General features: G+C 40.2%; 1 protein-coding gene across 1 annotated transcript; it reads right to left on the bottom strand.

The window, feature by feature from the left end:
• Positions 1 to 5,132, bottom strand: LOC133125193 (fucolectin-6-like). Its single transcript, XM_061236950.1, has 4 exons — positions 5,113 to 5,132; positions 3,056 to 3,153; positions 801 to 1,080; positions 1 to 400 (listed from the first exon to the last, which is right to left on the bottom strand). Exons 2-4 carry the CDS (start codon positions 3,150 to 3,152, stop codon positions 244 to 246), a joined length of 534 nt encoding a protein of 177 aa, XP_061092934.1. The 5' UTR covers position 3,153; positions 5,113 to 5,132; the 3' UTR covers positions 1 to 243.
• Positions 5,133 to 16,478: the final 11,346 nt, after the last annotated feature.

The raw sequence follows: 16,478 nt of genomic DNA, 5'->3' as shown, positions 1-16,478 counted from the left end.
GCCTAAAATGAGATGTTTATTTGATGCGCTATGAATAAAATAACATTTTTAAATCAACTTGCAGAAAGAACTCAAGTAAAACTTCAGCAGGTTTTGTGTATATGAAAACCTGGAAATACGTATACTCTTTACAGTATGATCCCAAAATCCCAAAATAGTATTGTTGACGTCATTACCCCCATTTCTTACATGCAGTATCTGACTATAAAGGGAGGACCAGTTTTAAATGTGGTATTAGAAACATTAGGAAGGAGCAGGAAGCAAAGCGTTCACTTCCACTTCACAGATGTGCAGGTATTCTTTTTTCCGAAGGATCACCGTCACGTAGCGTCCGATCATTGGCTGCGGACAGTGAAAGGTTTTAGTCTCCCCAGTTGACAAGCCGTCAATCATGCTGCACCTGCAAGAGGGAACAGACTAAAGTTGCTAAGTGGCTCACTGACTATTGACTATATGGTACTGGTTATTTTTTCAACAATAACTATCCTAATTATGAATAATATGATGCTCTGTACATCAGCTACTGTAGCTACCATGTGATGAGGTGAAAGCTTATCCTGAGGTTGGGGTGGTATATGAAAATGATTTTTCATTGTTGGCAGGTCTGTACTCTGATCTAAACTGCAGAGTTAAACAGAAGTGGCTGCTGGCAGCACTCTCTCTAAATGAGAACTGCACCCTTATCTGCACTGCCCCAAATAAAAAAGGGGATGTTGTGATGGACATTCTGACTGGGCATTTCAAATCATTTTGTTGTTTTTATGAATACAAGGCTCTACACTGTAAAGATCGGTACTGACTGTGCAGCATGGATGGAGCTGCCGATTAGGATCCTCGCTTTATTGATCCTTTCTCCACAGCAGTCTCCTCTGTTGGTGATGGTGACAGAAGCGATTAAGTACGTCTGCAGCAGATCCACGCGCCACCATGGGTTAGGTTTGTTTGTGGTGTGGGTACAGGATCCGAGGGACATATTGGAATTTCGGTTTCCATCAATCGCATTGCTTGCATGGCTGTAAGCTGTCCATTCCCCCAGATGAAGGTCCGATTGACTGGCCTTGCCGCGTAAAGCCACATTCTCTGCAAGCCGGGGAAATTAACACAGCAAGCCGGGGAAATTTTAACACAAAATGAACATTAAAACAATATGTTTGGTTTAGGTTTGTCAGGCATAATATGAATCTGATATGTGAAGCTGGCTGTCATACTTCACAAACTTTGGTGAACTGACATCATAAAATTAATTTATTAATTTAACTTAATTGTAATTATGTCACTGCCAAAGGTTTCTGAACTGACTTATATTCGGTTAAATGATCAAATGCGGCAGTGCAAAAACGCTTTGTCTTAGGTCCGCATTTCAAAATACCATTTTCTTCTCTCTCTCAGAACATAACAGATCCAAATAGATTGACAGTGGAAATAGGCAGTTTGAAGTACTGAGATTGAGTTTAGAGGAAGTCATGGTTGTTAAAACCAGACAGAACAGCCACTGCAGTTGGATACTTTTGAAGTCATGGAGTTACTTCAGAATAAAAAGTTCAACCCTGGAATTATATTAACCTAACGAGTAAATCACCTGGGTCTGGGCTTAGTAATCATCTTTTTAAAAAGTAACAAAGAATAATCCAAAAGGGTTCCCAAATTCATGCACAGGGCCCTGTTCCCTTTTTATCATTCATAAACATCCATTATCTTAACCCGCTTATCCTGAACAGGGTCACAGGGGGGCTGGAGCCTATCCCAGCATACATTGGGCGAAAGGCAGGAATACACCCTGGACAGGTCGCCAGTCCATCGCAGGGCACACACATCATTCACTCACACACTCATACCCATGGGCAATTTAGACTCTCCAATCAGTCTAACGTGCATGTCTTTGGACTGTGGGAGGAAACCAGAGTACCCTGAGGAAACCCACGCAAACACAGGGAGAACATGCAAACTCCACACAGAGAGGCCCCGGCCGACGGGGATTCGAACTCAGGACCTCCTTGCTGTGAGGCAGCAGTGCTGCCTCATTTATAAACAGTAAAATGAAAATACAAAGCTGTTTAAAGCATGTTTACCTGTAACATTTACAGTTCAGGTTTGCTTCACCAAGATATTAATTGTAAAAGGCTTTTTGACAAGGGGTGCTCAAATGTTTGTATACGACTGTATTCTGAATATTGGGCCTATGTATCCATGCATCTATATTTACAAGATACTGAATTTTTTTTTTACACTTATACACAATAATAATAAAAATAAAAAAATATTTTATGCAATATTTTTACTCTTTGCATGAAAGAAGGCGGACCTCTATCGATTTCTGGGTCAGGAGGATGGAAAGGTAAAAGGTGGAGAAAAATTGAAATGAGCTGCATAACCCAGTTAGCTCACAGACAAATAACGAGACAAGTCGTCCAGCTTCTGAGGCAGCAAACCATCCCCACACCATCACACTACCACCACCAAGTTTGATTGTTGGTATGATGTTCTTACTGTCAAATACTCATCTTTCCATAGAAAAGAATTCCAAAAGGCTTGGGGATTTTTGTAAATGTGAGACAAACATTGATGTATCTTTTTGACTTCCTGGACCCTTTGTTTTGTGAGAAATCTCCTGGGAAGATTCACCATTGCTCCAAGTGTTCTCCATTTGGAGATTGGAGGCACTCATTGTAGTTTAGTGGAATCCGAGTGTATATCTAAACTACATTTTTTTTTAAACTCTGGAATTTCCTCTGATCGTGGCACGGTGTGCTTGTAGAAACCTTGCGGTAACTACTTCACTCTGACGTAAGGTTGAAAACAAGTGAGGTTTAAATTCAACAGGGCTGACTGCAATTAAGCCTGGCTGTATCAGCTGAATGTCATTATCAATTACATTTTGTTAATTTGTTGATTGAGTAACTATGGGGCAATTACTTTCTCACATTGTTGATATTGGTGTTTGAAACATTTTTTCATGAAAATAATAAAAAAATGTATATTGTCTCATATTGCATTTTTTTTTTAAGATTAAAAAAAAAAAACTTTCCTTGAAACAAATGCATGGGGTGATATGTACCTTCCACATATGGGTAAGGTGGAATCTGAGCTGAACATGAATTGAGGGTTAAAATTGATAAGATTTGAAAAAGTAAGATCATCATCTTCACCTTCATCCTGCAAAAGAGACAAGTGTGAGAGAGTGTTACAGATTAAACAAGCATGTTAAGGAATAATTCTGATGAAAATGTGAATATACGACACGTCACTTCTTAAAAAAAAAAGATTTATGACATTATGCTTCCTCATACAAATGTATTAAGTCAATTTGACATTTGTCTTCCAATGCTAACTAAGCTTAGGTATTGACATCCCACATTATTGTTGTGCATTTCTAAAACAATATAAACTGTGACATAATAAAACCGCAAAATGACAATGCCAGATTGTTAAAAAAGCCTCTACACTAGCAAGAACTAGTTTAGATGCTTATCAGCCTCTTATTGCAAAACAGGGCAATATAACTCCAGCCTCCCCCTTGCCATGCTCACGAGTAACAACCCTCACCTCACCACAAACTCAGACAATAAAAGACATATTCCAGCAATCCTCAATACCATTTCTCTACATCAAAAATCATGTTCCAATATAAGAACAAAGCTATACAATTAGCATGAAGTTGCGTGAATAAAGAAAATAATTTTCTTAGCCCACTTTTATTGCGCGTATGGCTGTCATATGTATTTCCAGTTTGGAAGAAATATACGTTTGTCTTACAAATTATTCAATACAGACATATTTATTGAGCCAAATATCCCACCTGGTTATGAAGCTACAACTGTTTTCTGACTAACGTTGAAGTTTATTTTGTAATCCATTCTTGAACTGATTCTTTTTGTTGGGTAAATGCATTGCTTGGTCCTTTCATTATTGAACAAATATAAAATGTGGTAAGCTTCTTGTACAGGGTTTCCTACCCTTTCCAACAAGTTATAATTAGTTATATTCAGGTGACGGACAGTTTGGAATATCGCTGCATTTACATAGCAGAATAAATATGCAGATGTACGTAAAACATACAATGAGCGTTTGCGTTGCAGGCAAATCTTTGTCCAATATAAATCTGAACAGAATAGACTAAGCTTTCACCACAGGGATGGGCTATATCACTGTAAAACTATGTTTTTATCCTTGGGGATTTATCCAGCTGTTATGCATACATGCCCGTGGAATATCATTATCAGAGCACAGTTATTTTCACGCATGAGTGGGTTGATGTTTGGTTATAGAGCTGACATCATATTGCTTTTGGTCTGTATGTATTCTGATATTGTACTTTTGAAAATAGTTTTATGTTTGTTTGGTTCCTAAAATCCAACCTCATATCCATGTTGTCTGAGGTGGTAACAGACAATTACAGGATTTGGACTTTTGGGTTATAGATACCTGTAATTATACTGGCTAATGGGGCTAACGGGATCTAATTTGGAAATAAAATTCAAAAGTAAGTAATCATTTTTGGAGAGCTTTGGACACTTTGGGCATGCTTTAAAAACATATTCTCATATATCTGAATAAAACACATATGAAGGTTGATTTGTATCGAAAAACTCAATGCTAAACTATAAAACCATAAGTCATTTTGTCATTTTATTTGTATTTTAATGTATCTTTTGTGTACATTTTATGTACATTCGCTGTCATAAATTTGTCCTTTCTCTAAAGCCTCTTCTTTCACTTAAGTCTTCAACCAGTAGTAAATAGTTTTTGAGATATTGACACTTATAGAACTAGTACAAAATAGGCGGAAATTGCCCTCTAAGTGGAAAGGGTTGACCAGATAGCTAGCATGAACCAGGCATTTTTAGCAACATAACTACTTAAGATAGAAAACATTTCACAAATGAATTACTTCAGTGTGAAGAACATACAGTTGGTCACCCCATTTACAGTACATGCCATTTAGAAACATAGAAATCTATACATACTGTATGTGTATGAATGTTTAGCTTGTTTCCTTTTCCTTAGAAATAAACAATCAAACTGAGTACTAATGTTCAATAAAATGTTTCATCATTCATTTTTGGAAGATTGCTAATATAGGCCTTTGCAGATGGATCTAATCTGTAATCTTACCTGTCAGTAAGGCAGCAAGTTTTCACAATGAGGACGTGTCCAGAATGATGCCACTTAAATACCACAGAATGGAAGTACATGCCAAAAAAGTTAATACAGAATTCAAATAGTTGGGCAAGTGACAGTATGAAGAGTTATGCAAGTGAAGTTATTCAATTAGGGAAAAACCATTGACCATTGACATAACAGTTTGGAACATACTATATTAATCTGAAGTAGTTTACTCTATGACATGGTCCAGTGTCCATGAAGAAATAAAGAATGTATAAAAAAGTAACAAGACAGAAAAGTGCTTTGCGCCAGTACTGCTGCTCACTGGATGTTTTATTTGTGCATAAAAAAATCAGGTGATCAGCAGTCACTTAGATCACATTTTTACCCCATTCTGATATTTGGTCTCTCTTGCTTTTATGCACTGATTTGCTGCCACATGATTGGCTGTTTAGATATTTGCATTAATGAGCTGGTGTGCAAGTTTACCTAATAAAGTGGACACTGAGTGTAGAATGTTCTAAAATTGAACATAACTCGGTTTAAAAAATAACTCCGCCAACCTTGCTGTTGATGAACTGAAAAAGAAAGCAGGACATGATAGTTTAATATACATTTACAGAGGACTAGGCTTATTCTGTTTTTTGTGAAACCAGTCCATGATGTTATAATATTATTGTACTCAGGAAATAAATGTGCATTTGAGATTGGGAAAAGACAAACCAAATTCATCAATCAGGGGCGTGGAGTGAGAAAAAATTGTCCATCAGAGTGTTTCGCAGTCCATACATAAGGGACCCAGGAGAGATTTTGAACAAATACCTGTCTGGTCTGAATTGTTAACCAAATAACAGAACAGCGCTGTCCTGAATTAATGTTCCCTGTAGTGGTTATACTGTAGTGGAGGACAAGGTTCATCCTGTGAAAACTGTGATGTAGAAGTGTGGTTAGATGTCAGGTGAAAAGACTGAGGGATCTTACTCTCAACACTAAGTGGCAAATGTCTTTTCTAAGCGCAATTGGCAATGAACCAATTGAAGAATTAATATTCCATTACCACAATTAACAATTACAACGCACCAATCTCTGACTGTCTACAATGTGATCTTTCTGTCCTTCCTTGCGGCAAACTCAGCAATTAAATCCATATATAGTTGAGGCCTAAAAATGAAATTCCCATCCAGTCATAATGGCTTTCAGGAAGCTATTGCATGCACAATAAATTATTGCCCAATCAAATAAAATAAAAAACCCTGCATACACCAACAGAGGCTACAGTCTCTCTTGGATTTTTGCTGTTTTATCAAACCTAGCCAGCTGAGCTGAAGGGACAAAAAACTTTCCTTAAATTGATTCTTGGTGTGAGCCTGTTGTCAATCATTTTCCTTGCAGAAAATAGATAAAAATTAAATTACCAAAGTAACAAAAGAATGATTGACGCCCATACTCTAGTTGAAAATATTTAACCATAATTTAATCATAAACACCTTGCCATTTATTTTTTAACCACATCTGCATGCAAACATTTCTGAGTGCGTGGCTGGTTCTGCATTTGTGGGCTCGTTTATGTGTGTGTTTGTTGGTGTGGAACAGGAGAATATAATGGGTCCCCTGACTGCAGCAGCATACAGAAACACTGTGTAACGGCTCTACTGGGAACAGTGGTGTTCAGAGTGTTCCCCCGTTCTAGGGCGCTCTGCGGTATTTAGTGACAGCCATCTCAGGCTCAAAAACAGACAGCTTTGGCTAGACGTGGGGAACTCTCCGGAGAGCAGCGATCGTGTGAATAAGAGGACATTTGAAGTCTCTATTTTGCTCTATTTTTGAGTAAACACTTTCCTACTGAAGGAGGAAGAGGGCAAGTGCAAGCAGGAGGTCGGTGTTGTTTGATGTTCCACGGCCGCCTACTTTCCTGTCCTCTGGGAATGCAGTCACGAAACTCTCTATACCTGTCTTAACAGCAGCTGTGCTCTTTATCCCAAAATAGGTTCTGAATCTCAGTGCTGCTGCCAGACACAGGGTCCTGGTTATATCCCTACTTTGCAGTCACCTCTCACACAAGAAATACAAGTGCCAAAAGACCTACAGAATATAAATGGGATCATCTCTCATACAATTCTGAGTCATTGCATTACACCCAGCAGGAAAGCAGGTAAGATACCATGGTTGGTCAGAGGTAAAAGTCACAGCTTTGAGGAAGATATTTGATCTTCCCAAGCTAGATTTCAAATGTATGCAAGCATTTTTTTTTTTTTTTTTTTTGTCTGGAGGGCCTAAGAGAATTGCAGTTTCTTTTGTTCTCCAAATGATTAATTTCTTCATAAATATTTAAATACAACAGGCAAAGGCTTTTCTTCTCATCCATAACAAGGTCATTACTTGTTTACATTGCATCGCACTAGCAGGTTTTAAAATGAGCTGTGCTTTTTTCAAAAGAGTATTTTCGTGTCTATGCATAGCCACCAGGTGTTCAGAGAGAATGTGGGGCAAATAAACCACAGCGTGTGGAGCAAAGATTGCCCTGACATGGTCACCTATCCATGCACTTTAACCCTATCCACTTCCCCCCCTTGTGGTTGAGTTGTAGACGTTACAAATTATTGTTGCGTTTATACTCATATCATTCAAAAAACTATGTGAGACATAATAAAACCACAAAGTGGCAAAGATTGTTAAAGACAGTCTACTAGCGAGAACAGCTGTTTAGATGCTTATCAGCCTCTTATTTCAAAGCATGGCAATATAACTCCAGCCTCCCCCCACCAAGCTCACGGTTTACAACCCTCATCTTGCCACAGAGTCAGACAATATTTAATAGGCATATTTAAACTATCCTTGATACCATTTCTCTACATCAAAAAATTATGTTCCAAAATACAATTCAGAATAAAGACATAGTTTTTTTATAGTTCACTTTTATTCCATATCCAGCTGACATATTTCCAGTTTGTTTTGCTAATTATTCGATTCGGACATATTCATGGAACCAAATATCCCGTCTGAGCTAACGGGGCTCTGGTTAACCTAATTTTTAAGTAAAGTTCAATTTTAAATGTGACGGAGTTTGGTTAGAAAGCATTAGGGTGAGTAATTATTTGTAATAGCTTTTGGACATTTTGAACATTCTCTATAAAAAAAACATACTCATTATGTGTATAAAAACCAACTGCAAGTTCATTGTCTTGAAAAATAATCTTTTCTGATCCTTCATGTGCCTGGACAAAAAGATATGCAGATGTTTTGGATTTGGATTTGGGGACATTTGAAGACATCTGGGTGCAGTTTATGGAAAGCTCATGTGGCCAGTAGATATCTTTATCAAATTTGTACACAAGCTGACATCAAGTTTGTGCTCAAATATAAAGTAGTTCTGGGATGGTCTTTGACTTAGAAATGTAGATATTCTAACGATAAAAACAAAATATGTTTTCTAATTTTTGTATTTGAGTGTATCTTTTGTGTACACTTGCATTAACCCTTTCCACTTTGCCCCCCCCCTAGAGGGCAATTTCCACCTATTTTGTACTATAAAGGTGTCAATATCTCAAAAAGAATTGACTGCACACACATGGTTTGATTGGACAGATGACTGTGTTTTGTTTTTATGTTTTTATATCTGACTAGAGGAAGACAATGCTGTGGAGTTACAGTTACAGAGCAATACTCTGGCCCTGCACAGCCACCTCCTTCCTCAATAAACGTATCTCTGTTGTCCAAACCCTATCTACACCACACATAAGTGGTGCTTAGAAGCAATACACAGTAAAATGCCCAGTACTGGTTCCCATGGCTAATTGTCCTCTCAAAATTCTTCTTTGGATGGTCCAACTTGTAGTTCTATTCCTCTGTGATTAACTTGACTATGATAGTTCAACAGTTATTTTAGCTGAAACTTTTAATCAAAGTGACTTACAGTTGATTAGACTATGCAAGTACAATATCCCTGGGGCAATGTGGGGTTGAGGGCCTTTCTCAACCTTCTAGATCCCATGTACCTTAGCCACTAGGCTACAGACTGCCTTGTTATTTTGTTTTCTATATTGTGGGATTTATCACCCCACTTTCTCCTTTTCCCTTCACCCCCCCTACTAATCTTGAGATTCAGCCTTAAGCCTCCTATCTTCCTATCTTACTCAGCAACAGACAACACCATGACAACACATTACATGACCAAACAAAACTCTAATCTGGTCACTTCTTTTCTGTCAGATTAGGCTAGAACCTGATACTCACATAATGTGCTAACAGGCGATAAGCAAATCCAGAATATCCAGAATAGATTTCGTATTTCATGACATTTTTGCTAAATTCACAGAGGTCTGCAGGAGCGTATTTAGATGTTCCCAGCATCTAGAATTACAAGTATTTCACATAATTTCACCCAGGCCTGCTGTCTACTGGGTTAATTCTGCTGAGCTATAGTGTATAACAGTTCTGTGAAGGAATTAATGTATTAATATATTTCATTATAAACCTTGCTTGAGCAATTATGGTGAAGAAATGGAGGCAACCTGAGTCCCTTCAAGAAATGTAATCACTTTGGGTGGAGCCCCCCACGCAGGTCATTCGTATGAATCTGTTGTCCCACTGCGGAGCCTGCTAAGTGATTCTGGGAAATGAACTGCGGGAGCAGAACCCCCGAGGGAATAAAACGTGTTCCTGTAAACAAACTAGGCCGGCCGTCAGGGTGGAAGGGGTGCCGCGATCCACCATCTCTGCTGGTTCACTTCAGCCTCCCGCCTGGGAGGAAACCACCTCTTACCCTGCGTCTGAGCAGCGCTGCGGTGTTGAAGTCAGCTGGTGAAACACAGAAAACGCAACTCAGAGCTGTGGTCTCTGCACAGGTCGAGGGTAAACGGGCTATTCTTTGAAAATAAATACACACATGCAGGCATACATGTAGGAGCGTGCACACACATACACACATGCCAATTTACTGTGTGTGTATACAATAGACCTTGCTACCAGTTATCAACATCATCTGATTAGTTCATTTTCATGTGGCAGTTTCTACACTGTCTTTCTGCAAGAGTAAGCAAGAAGAGAAAATGCAAGTAAAACAATTGCTGGAAAATAAAGGGTAAAGTTACATGGTTTATTGCCGGCCTGCAAAAATAATTCTGTCCGCCACTGTAATCACTTGCTGTCTGCATTTTTCACAAAAGGACCAGTGAGGAGTATGAGGGTGAAATGCCCTTTTGCTTAGAAAAACTCCAGACAGATGTATTTATATTGGAGAAAGGGGTTTGACTAATACATGGTTGTACTGCATGACTCTGCTTGGATAAGACTTCATTTGCTAAAATTCACACGTTTTCACCCCATGTTTTCCCTTCCAAAAATGATTGGCTTGTTTACCCACAAATAAATGCTGTGGGTGAGGAAATGAAGGTATGACAGTCAGTCCCCCAGCCCCTGAATGTCTGTCACTCCTTTGAGACACAAGAAGGCCATTGTCTCACCTAGATGTGACGTCCCATCTTTGTCCCTTATGTAGGTATGTATGTGTTTCAGAAGTGCCACCTATTTAATGTTTAAAGTCATGGTTCCTCGCGAGACTCTGTAGATGGGGATATATGGGTTACAGCTAATCACTGTCCTCCTCAAACTGTTGAATGTCTGGGTGCCTGTTTCACACAATAATACCACAAGAGCATCTCACTAAAACAGCTTCTGTTTGCACATAGCAGATGTTATTGTGTACTTCCCCTCTTTTCCAAGTATTACCCTGAGGGCCCTGCTGAAAAAAACTGATCAAGCTAGGTTTTGAAACAGCTGGTAGCTGGTTGACCAATTCCGAGTAGCTCGCAGCTTGACATGGTTTTGGAACAGCTGGAAGCTGGTTGACTGGCTTATAGCCAGCTAGACCAGCTTTATGACCACCTTGGCCATGCTGGTTGATCAGCTCAAACCCAGCTAGACCAGCTTATGACCAGCTTGACTACCTCAATTTGCAAGCTGGTCAAGCTGGCACAGCTGGATTTTACAGCAGGGGGAGCTGAAATGGAAGGTTCTAGGTGAAGAACTTTGAACAATTGAAGGAGTCACGTACATGTGTAAAACGGTTTGGGTGATGGTCCTGTTGTTCTCTTCCTCTAAAATTAACTTAACCTCATCCACCCTCCTTACATTTCATACACAGCTGGTACTGTTTGTTCCTCTGACCCTTTGAAGGGAGTGGGTAAAGAGTCAGTCTGTGATAAATGTGACATAATTTCTGTTCTTTGCTGATGCCGAGAGCGGTATTTGTGTTGATGCTGATTGGCAAGCGTGTCTGTCTATGGACTGAAGATCGTGTTCACCTAAAAATCAATACTGTATGTGGACATTTCTGAGTCTAATCAGATGTCTAATCTGAGACATTTCAGTTCAAATCAACTCAATTCATTGTGTGTATGTGTGTGTGTATCTGTGCACATGCACAGTTCAGTCATTTCAATTTGAAGATACAGGATAGCTGTAGCTGTTGCCGGTGGAGGTAATGAATATGTTTTCTTTTGTATCTTTGTCCTTCATCAGGTTTTCAAGAGGTGATATTGAAAATACAATATATGTGGACTTCCTTTCTAGACTTTTCTTCCTATTTTCTTCTCTTGCAGCACAGTAAGACTCAAGAGACTTCAGGGGCCAGTGCTGGGATATTTACAATCCTGGATGAACACCACAGATTCTGTTGATATAACAGATTCTCAGCTCCATATTCTTGCCACTGAACGTCCTGTTGCCCTACTGCCGAAGCCAAAAACATTCCAATTTACTACATTTCTCTGAAGATACACAAAGGGGTGACCAAGACAATACTGTGTCAATGGATATTATGTGTACACCTACTGTAATATAGCACCCCAAACTCCTCCAACCAACCAAGACCGCCTATACCATAATTATCAAGCAGAAAGGATGGATTGGATACAGCAGATGAGTGTCTATAGAATCTATGTGAACACTTTCCTTCAGATAGAACAATACGGAACGGGAGAGGATGGTCTTTGTTTTTGTGTAGCCTGCTGAATTGTGAGAAGTCACTAAGAGACATGCACTGAAACCATGCCAGTCCAAACAGGGCCGAATAAAAACTCTGGCACAGCTGGCGATCACACAGCTCCTCTCAAAAACACATCATCTCACGGATCACATAAATACACACACACACACACACACATACATAAAAATACATACACACATATGCATTTGCATGTGACACACACACAGACACACGGTCACACACGCATGTACACACACACTGCACGTGAGCGTTTTATTTGTCTAATGGGCGATGTGTGAGTGAGGGATTGTACAGGATGTCTATCCACAGTGAGAGAGTGTCTGGGGAAGGCTCAAGGGGTCTGTTTGAGGTGGAAGAAGAGAGGCCCAGGAGGGAGAATGAGGATACTGTGCCAGCAGTCTGGGTGGGGTGGGCTACAAGGTCAAAAGCTGGGTTTCCCCAAATTTCCTTTTCATCCTGAGTCATTAAAAAAGCACTGATCATGAGAAAAACACGTCTCCAGGGGAATATTTACACACGTCGACCAAAGTTCCCAGCAGCAAAGGTTGTGAGGCCTAGTCTTCCCATAGCAGATGTTCTGTCTGGCTGAGAGTGAATCCAAGCATTGAGATCACCACAACGCTCCCAACCCCCTCCCAGACATGAGCCCCAATGCCAGAAGCTACTCTCGCAAAAACATCAAATGGAGCTATAGCCACAGCCATAATCCACTGAAGATGACTGCCAGGTGAGGCAGCTGGCTGCCATTTTGGGCTCTGAGAACAAGAAGTCTAGACCAAGGCTAGGCAATTCTATTATTGGAAGGTCAATGTGTATTCAGGTGTCTGTTTCCACCAATACCTAGCTAATTAGCTGTATACACCAAAGCCAGTTCACTCATAGATTAGATTACACTGAAACCTGAAACTTTTTCAAAATATCCAGGTTCGTGTACCTCATAAATTAATGAATAAAAAACAAATAGTTGAAAACCTGCCCTGCAATGGATTGGCAATATTTCTGTCTCCCACCCAATGCATTCTGGGATAGGTTTCAGCCCCCCCCCCCCACCTTGACTCTGGCCAGGAATAAGCAGGTTAGATAATGGATGAATGGATGGCTCAAAACCCCAACCAGAATGCTCTGCTTCTATGTTCGTAAATGGTAAAAAGAAGATGATTTGTATTGTTCCTCCTGATAATGACATTTTGTGGAGTGGGGTCAAAAAGTCTGAGACCACATTGAAAATCTGGGATTTATTTTTCATGTAATCGTGCAAATAAACAGAAAATTTTAAAACAAATTAAAGTTACTTCAAAGAAGTAGAAGACCAAAGAAGAGCAAGGAGTGCTGCACAATCCACAAGCACCTGTCCTCAACCCCATTGAACATTTATGGGGACACTTAAAGAATGACAGAAGCCAAGCAGTCAGCAACATCACAACATTGTCAAATAATGCTGTTTTTTGCACAAATGTGTGGAGTCTGGAACAGCTTGAGTGCATGTTGTCATTAAAGCTGGGGGACATACCAAATACAAAGAAATTCTGAAATTAATGTAAACAAGAAATCGACTTTTCACTCAAATCGTTATGCTGATAATATAATCTGTAATGAAAAGGTTTGTATTAAATTAGAAAAGAATGCAACAGAACAGCATTTTCACTGGTGGTCTCCAGACTTTTGGAGCCCACCGTATGTCTATTGGCCTCACTTAAGGAGTTCTGGAGTGTACGGAGGAAATAGTATGTACTGAAGCTGTTTTGAGCAGCGGGACTGTCTCGGAGCTGGGAGCCCTCAACACACCCAGCCTAAATGAGCAGGACAGTCAGCAGCTGTTCAGCCCTCCCTCTCATCCCCTGCTCTACGGGTCACCTCCTCGCCTTGTTAGCAGGAGTATTTGTGGACGGGAGAGCCTTCTGTCGAGTCCCGTAACAGATGTTCGTTAATCACCGGGACTTCCGACCTCAGTCCTGTTCCGTCAGGGCACCTTGTCCACACACGTCCGCAAAAGAGTCCACGCATCACACCCTTCACTGGTCATGTGACCTGCTGTGCTTGACACATGATTTGACATCCTACTCCTCTCTGGCCATGTCAGCTGCCATTCCTGTTACAATGCTAAAGTGTTCAATTAGACAGTTAACAGTAGGCTAATGTACCTTCATTAGCATGCATAGCATGCCTGTTGCAGACAGTTCATCTGAGCAAAACTGTCTCCAGGAGAGGCAGGGTGATGGGGGAGTTTGGGGGATGGGGGGTAGTTAGCTTTAAGCAGATTTGACAACCCTGCTGTACAAATTCAGCTATAACCAGCTTGAAATTACCTGCTGCCAACTGTTTCAAAACATAGCTTGAGTTGAGCATAGAGCTGGTCTGAACTGGTCAACCAGCTACCAGCTGTTTCAAAACCAAGCTTGAGCTTTTTTTTCAGCAGGAATATTATTGTTTTCTATGACAGTAAACTGCACAAACCAGCAAATCTTTCACAAGATGGATATCACAAAAAACACATGTTCCCTGACATGAACCATGTCCAAGGGGATTGCAGATGGTATTGGGGCATGGGAGGCACCTAGGAGATTTTGGATTTAGATATTTAATTTTTATGCTGTTGCAGCACCCCAGTTGGTGAACAGTGTGCATTGGTGCCCTCTGTCATTCAGATTGTGGGTGTTATATGAGTCAGCATGATGCTGGTTTTATATGAGTCAGTGCAATGCTGACCGTGACTCATTCAGCAGTGTGCTTTATGACTCTGCCTCGCTGTTGTGCTCAGGAATGCAGGTTCAAAATGTACAAGTGGCTAGAGGCTTTCTGCAAGTTCCCCCCCTTTCCTCCCCACTACTGCAGTAGGAACGCTTTTAAAGATAATGCAATCACACTACAGGTACAATAGGTAATTCCGGACTCCTAATGGTCAAGAGAGGAATTGCAGCAACAAACACCCTCAAACCACAACACTGTTTATCATTCCCCCTTCTTTGTGAATGTGCTGATGTTGAAACGCCATTGGCCATGGCAATTAGAACCTATTTTCAACCAATGAGCTTGAATTATTGTACAGCTTTACAGTGTTTTGGTACTGTGTCGGTGCGTCAACTGTATATATATATATATATATATATATATATATATATATATATATATATATTTTAAACACAGGTAGAGGGTGAGTCAACATGTCAGTGAGTCTTTCTCAATGATAGGAAGGGATTTACAATATGCTTGTAACAATGTTTTAACACAAAAATTCTACATAGTCAGAGCCTTTCAGCAGCTTTATTGCAATGGAGGCAGAGGGCTTTTCCCCAGCAGAGGTCATAATGTCAAAATGAGCCAAAATGAGATCATCATCACTGTTGCTCAGGAAAGAAATTAGATCATTATTGTTCCCTTGTTCCCTCTCCTGTTCTTATTTTCTTTCTTTCAGAACAGGAGTGTTTTTATTATGAAACAAAAAGATCATAAAAATGACAAATCTAGTATTTTTTTACTTCATGAAATATTTGCTTGCCCAATTTGTACAACACCAAGGTTGCACAACGAGAGTTGTTTTTGTATTTCTTGCCAACTTCTGCTATTCATTATTCAGTTAGCTCAAACATTTTAGCTACATTATTGATAAGCTCTAAAAAAGACAGCTGAACACTGCTCTTTTAAGCCAGTGCCTCTCTAAGAGTGAACAAATAGGCATTGGTTTATTCAGCAGACTGTGTCGGGGCAATTCATGCTAAAAAAAACATGCTTGCACAACTGGCCCTATAGGAATGGAAATGCCAGCCCTGCTCTAGCTACCTGCGAGAACACTCTAAATCCAGAAGATTTGTGAGATGTTTTCCCATTTTTGGAAGTGAGATCTGCCATGGTGTAAAACCCAGCTATGACCAAATTGACTAGCTTGAAAATTGAGTTGATCAAGCTGATCATTAGCTGGTTTAGTTGGGGATGAGCTGATCAACCAGCATGGCCAAGCTGGTCATAAGTTGGTCAAGCTAGGTATGAGCTAGTCAACCAGCTAGTGCTGGTAGCTTGTCTGAGCTGGTAGCTGGTTGAGCTGTTTCAAAATATAGCTTGAGCTGGTCAAACCATGTCAAGCTGGGAGCTGGTCTGAACTGGCCAACCGGCTAAAGCATGTTGAACTTGGAGCTGGTCTGAACTGGTCAACCAGCTAAATCATGTCGAACTGGGAGCAGGTCTGAACTAGTCAACCAGCTACCAGCTGTTTCAAAACTTTGCTTGAGCTGGGTTTTTTTCAGCAGGGCGCTGGGCACCGGTGGTATTAAAAAACTGCTGGGTGGGGGCAGGGGAAACATCCACAGGCTGTGTCTAGGCCAGTGCTGACCTCCACTACAGAGCTCAGTATTTAACTCTCTCTGGATACCTTCAC

The sequence above is a fragment of the Conger conger genome, chromosome 3 (assembly GCF_963514075.1).
Source record: "Conger conger chromosome 3, fConCon1.1, whole genome shotgun sequence".
NCBI lineage: Eukaryota > Metazoa > Chordata > Actinopteri > Anguilliformes > Congridae > Conger > Conger conger.
This window is presented reverse-complemented; position numbering and strand designations above follow the sequence as displayed.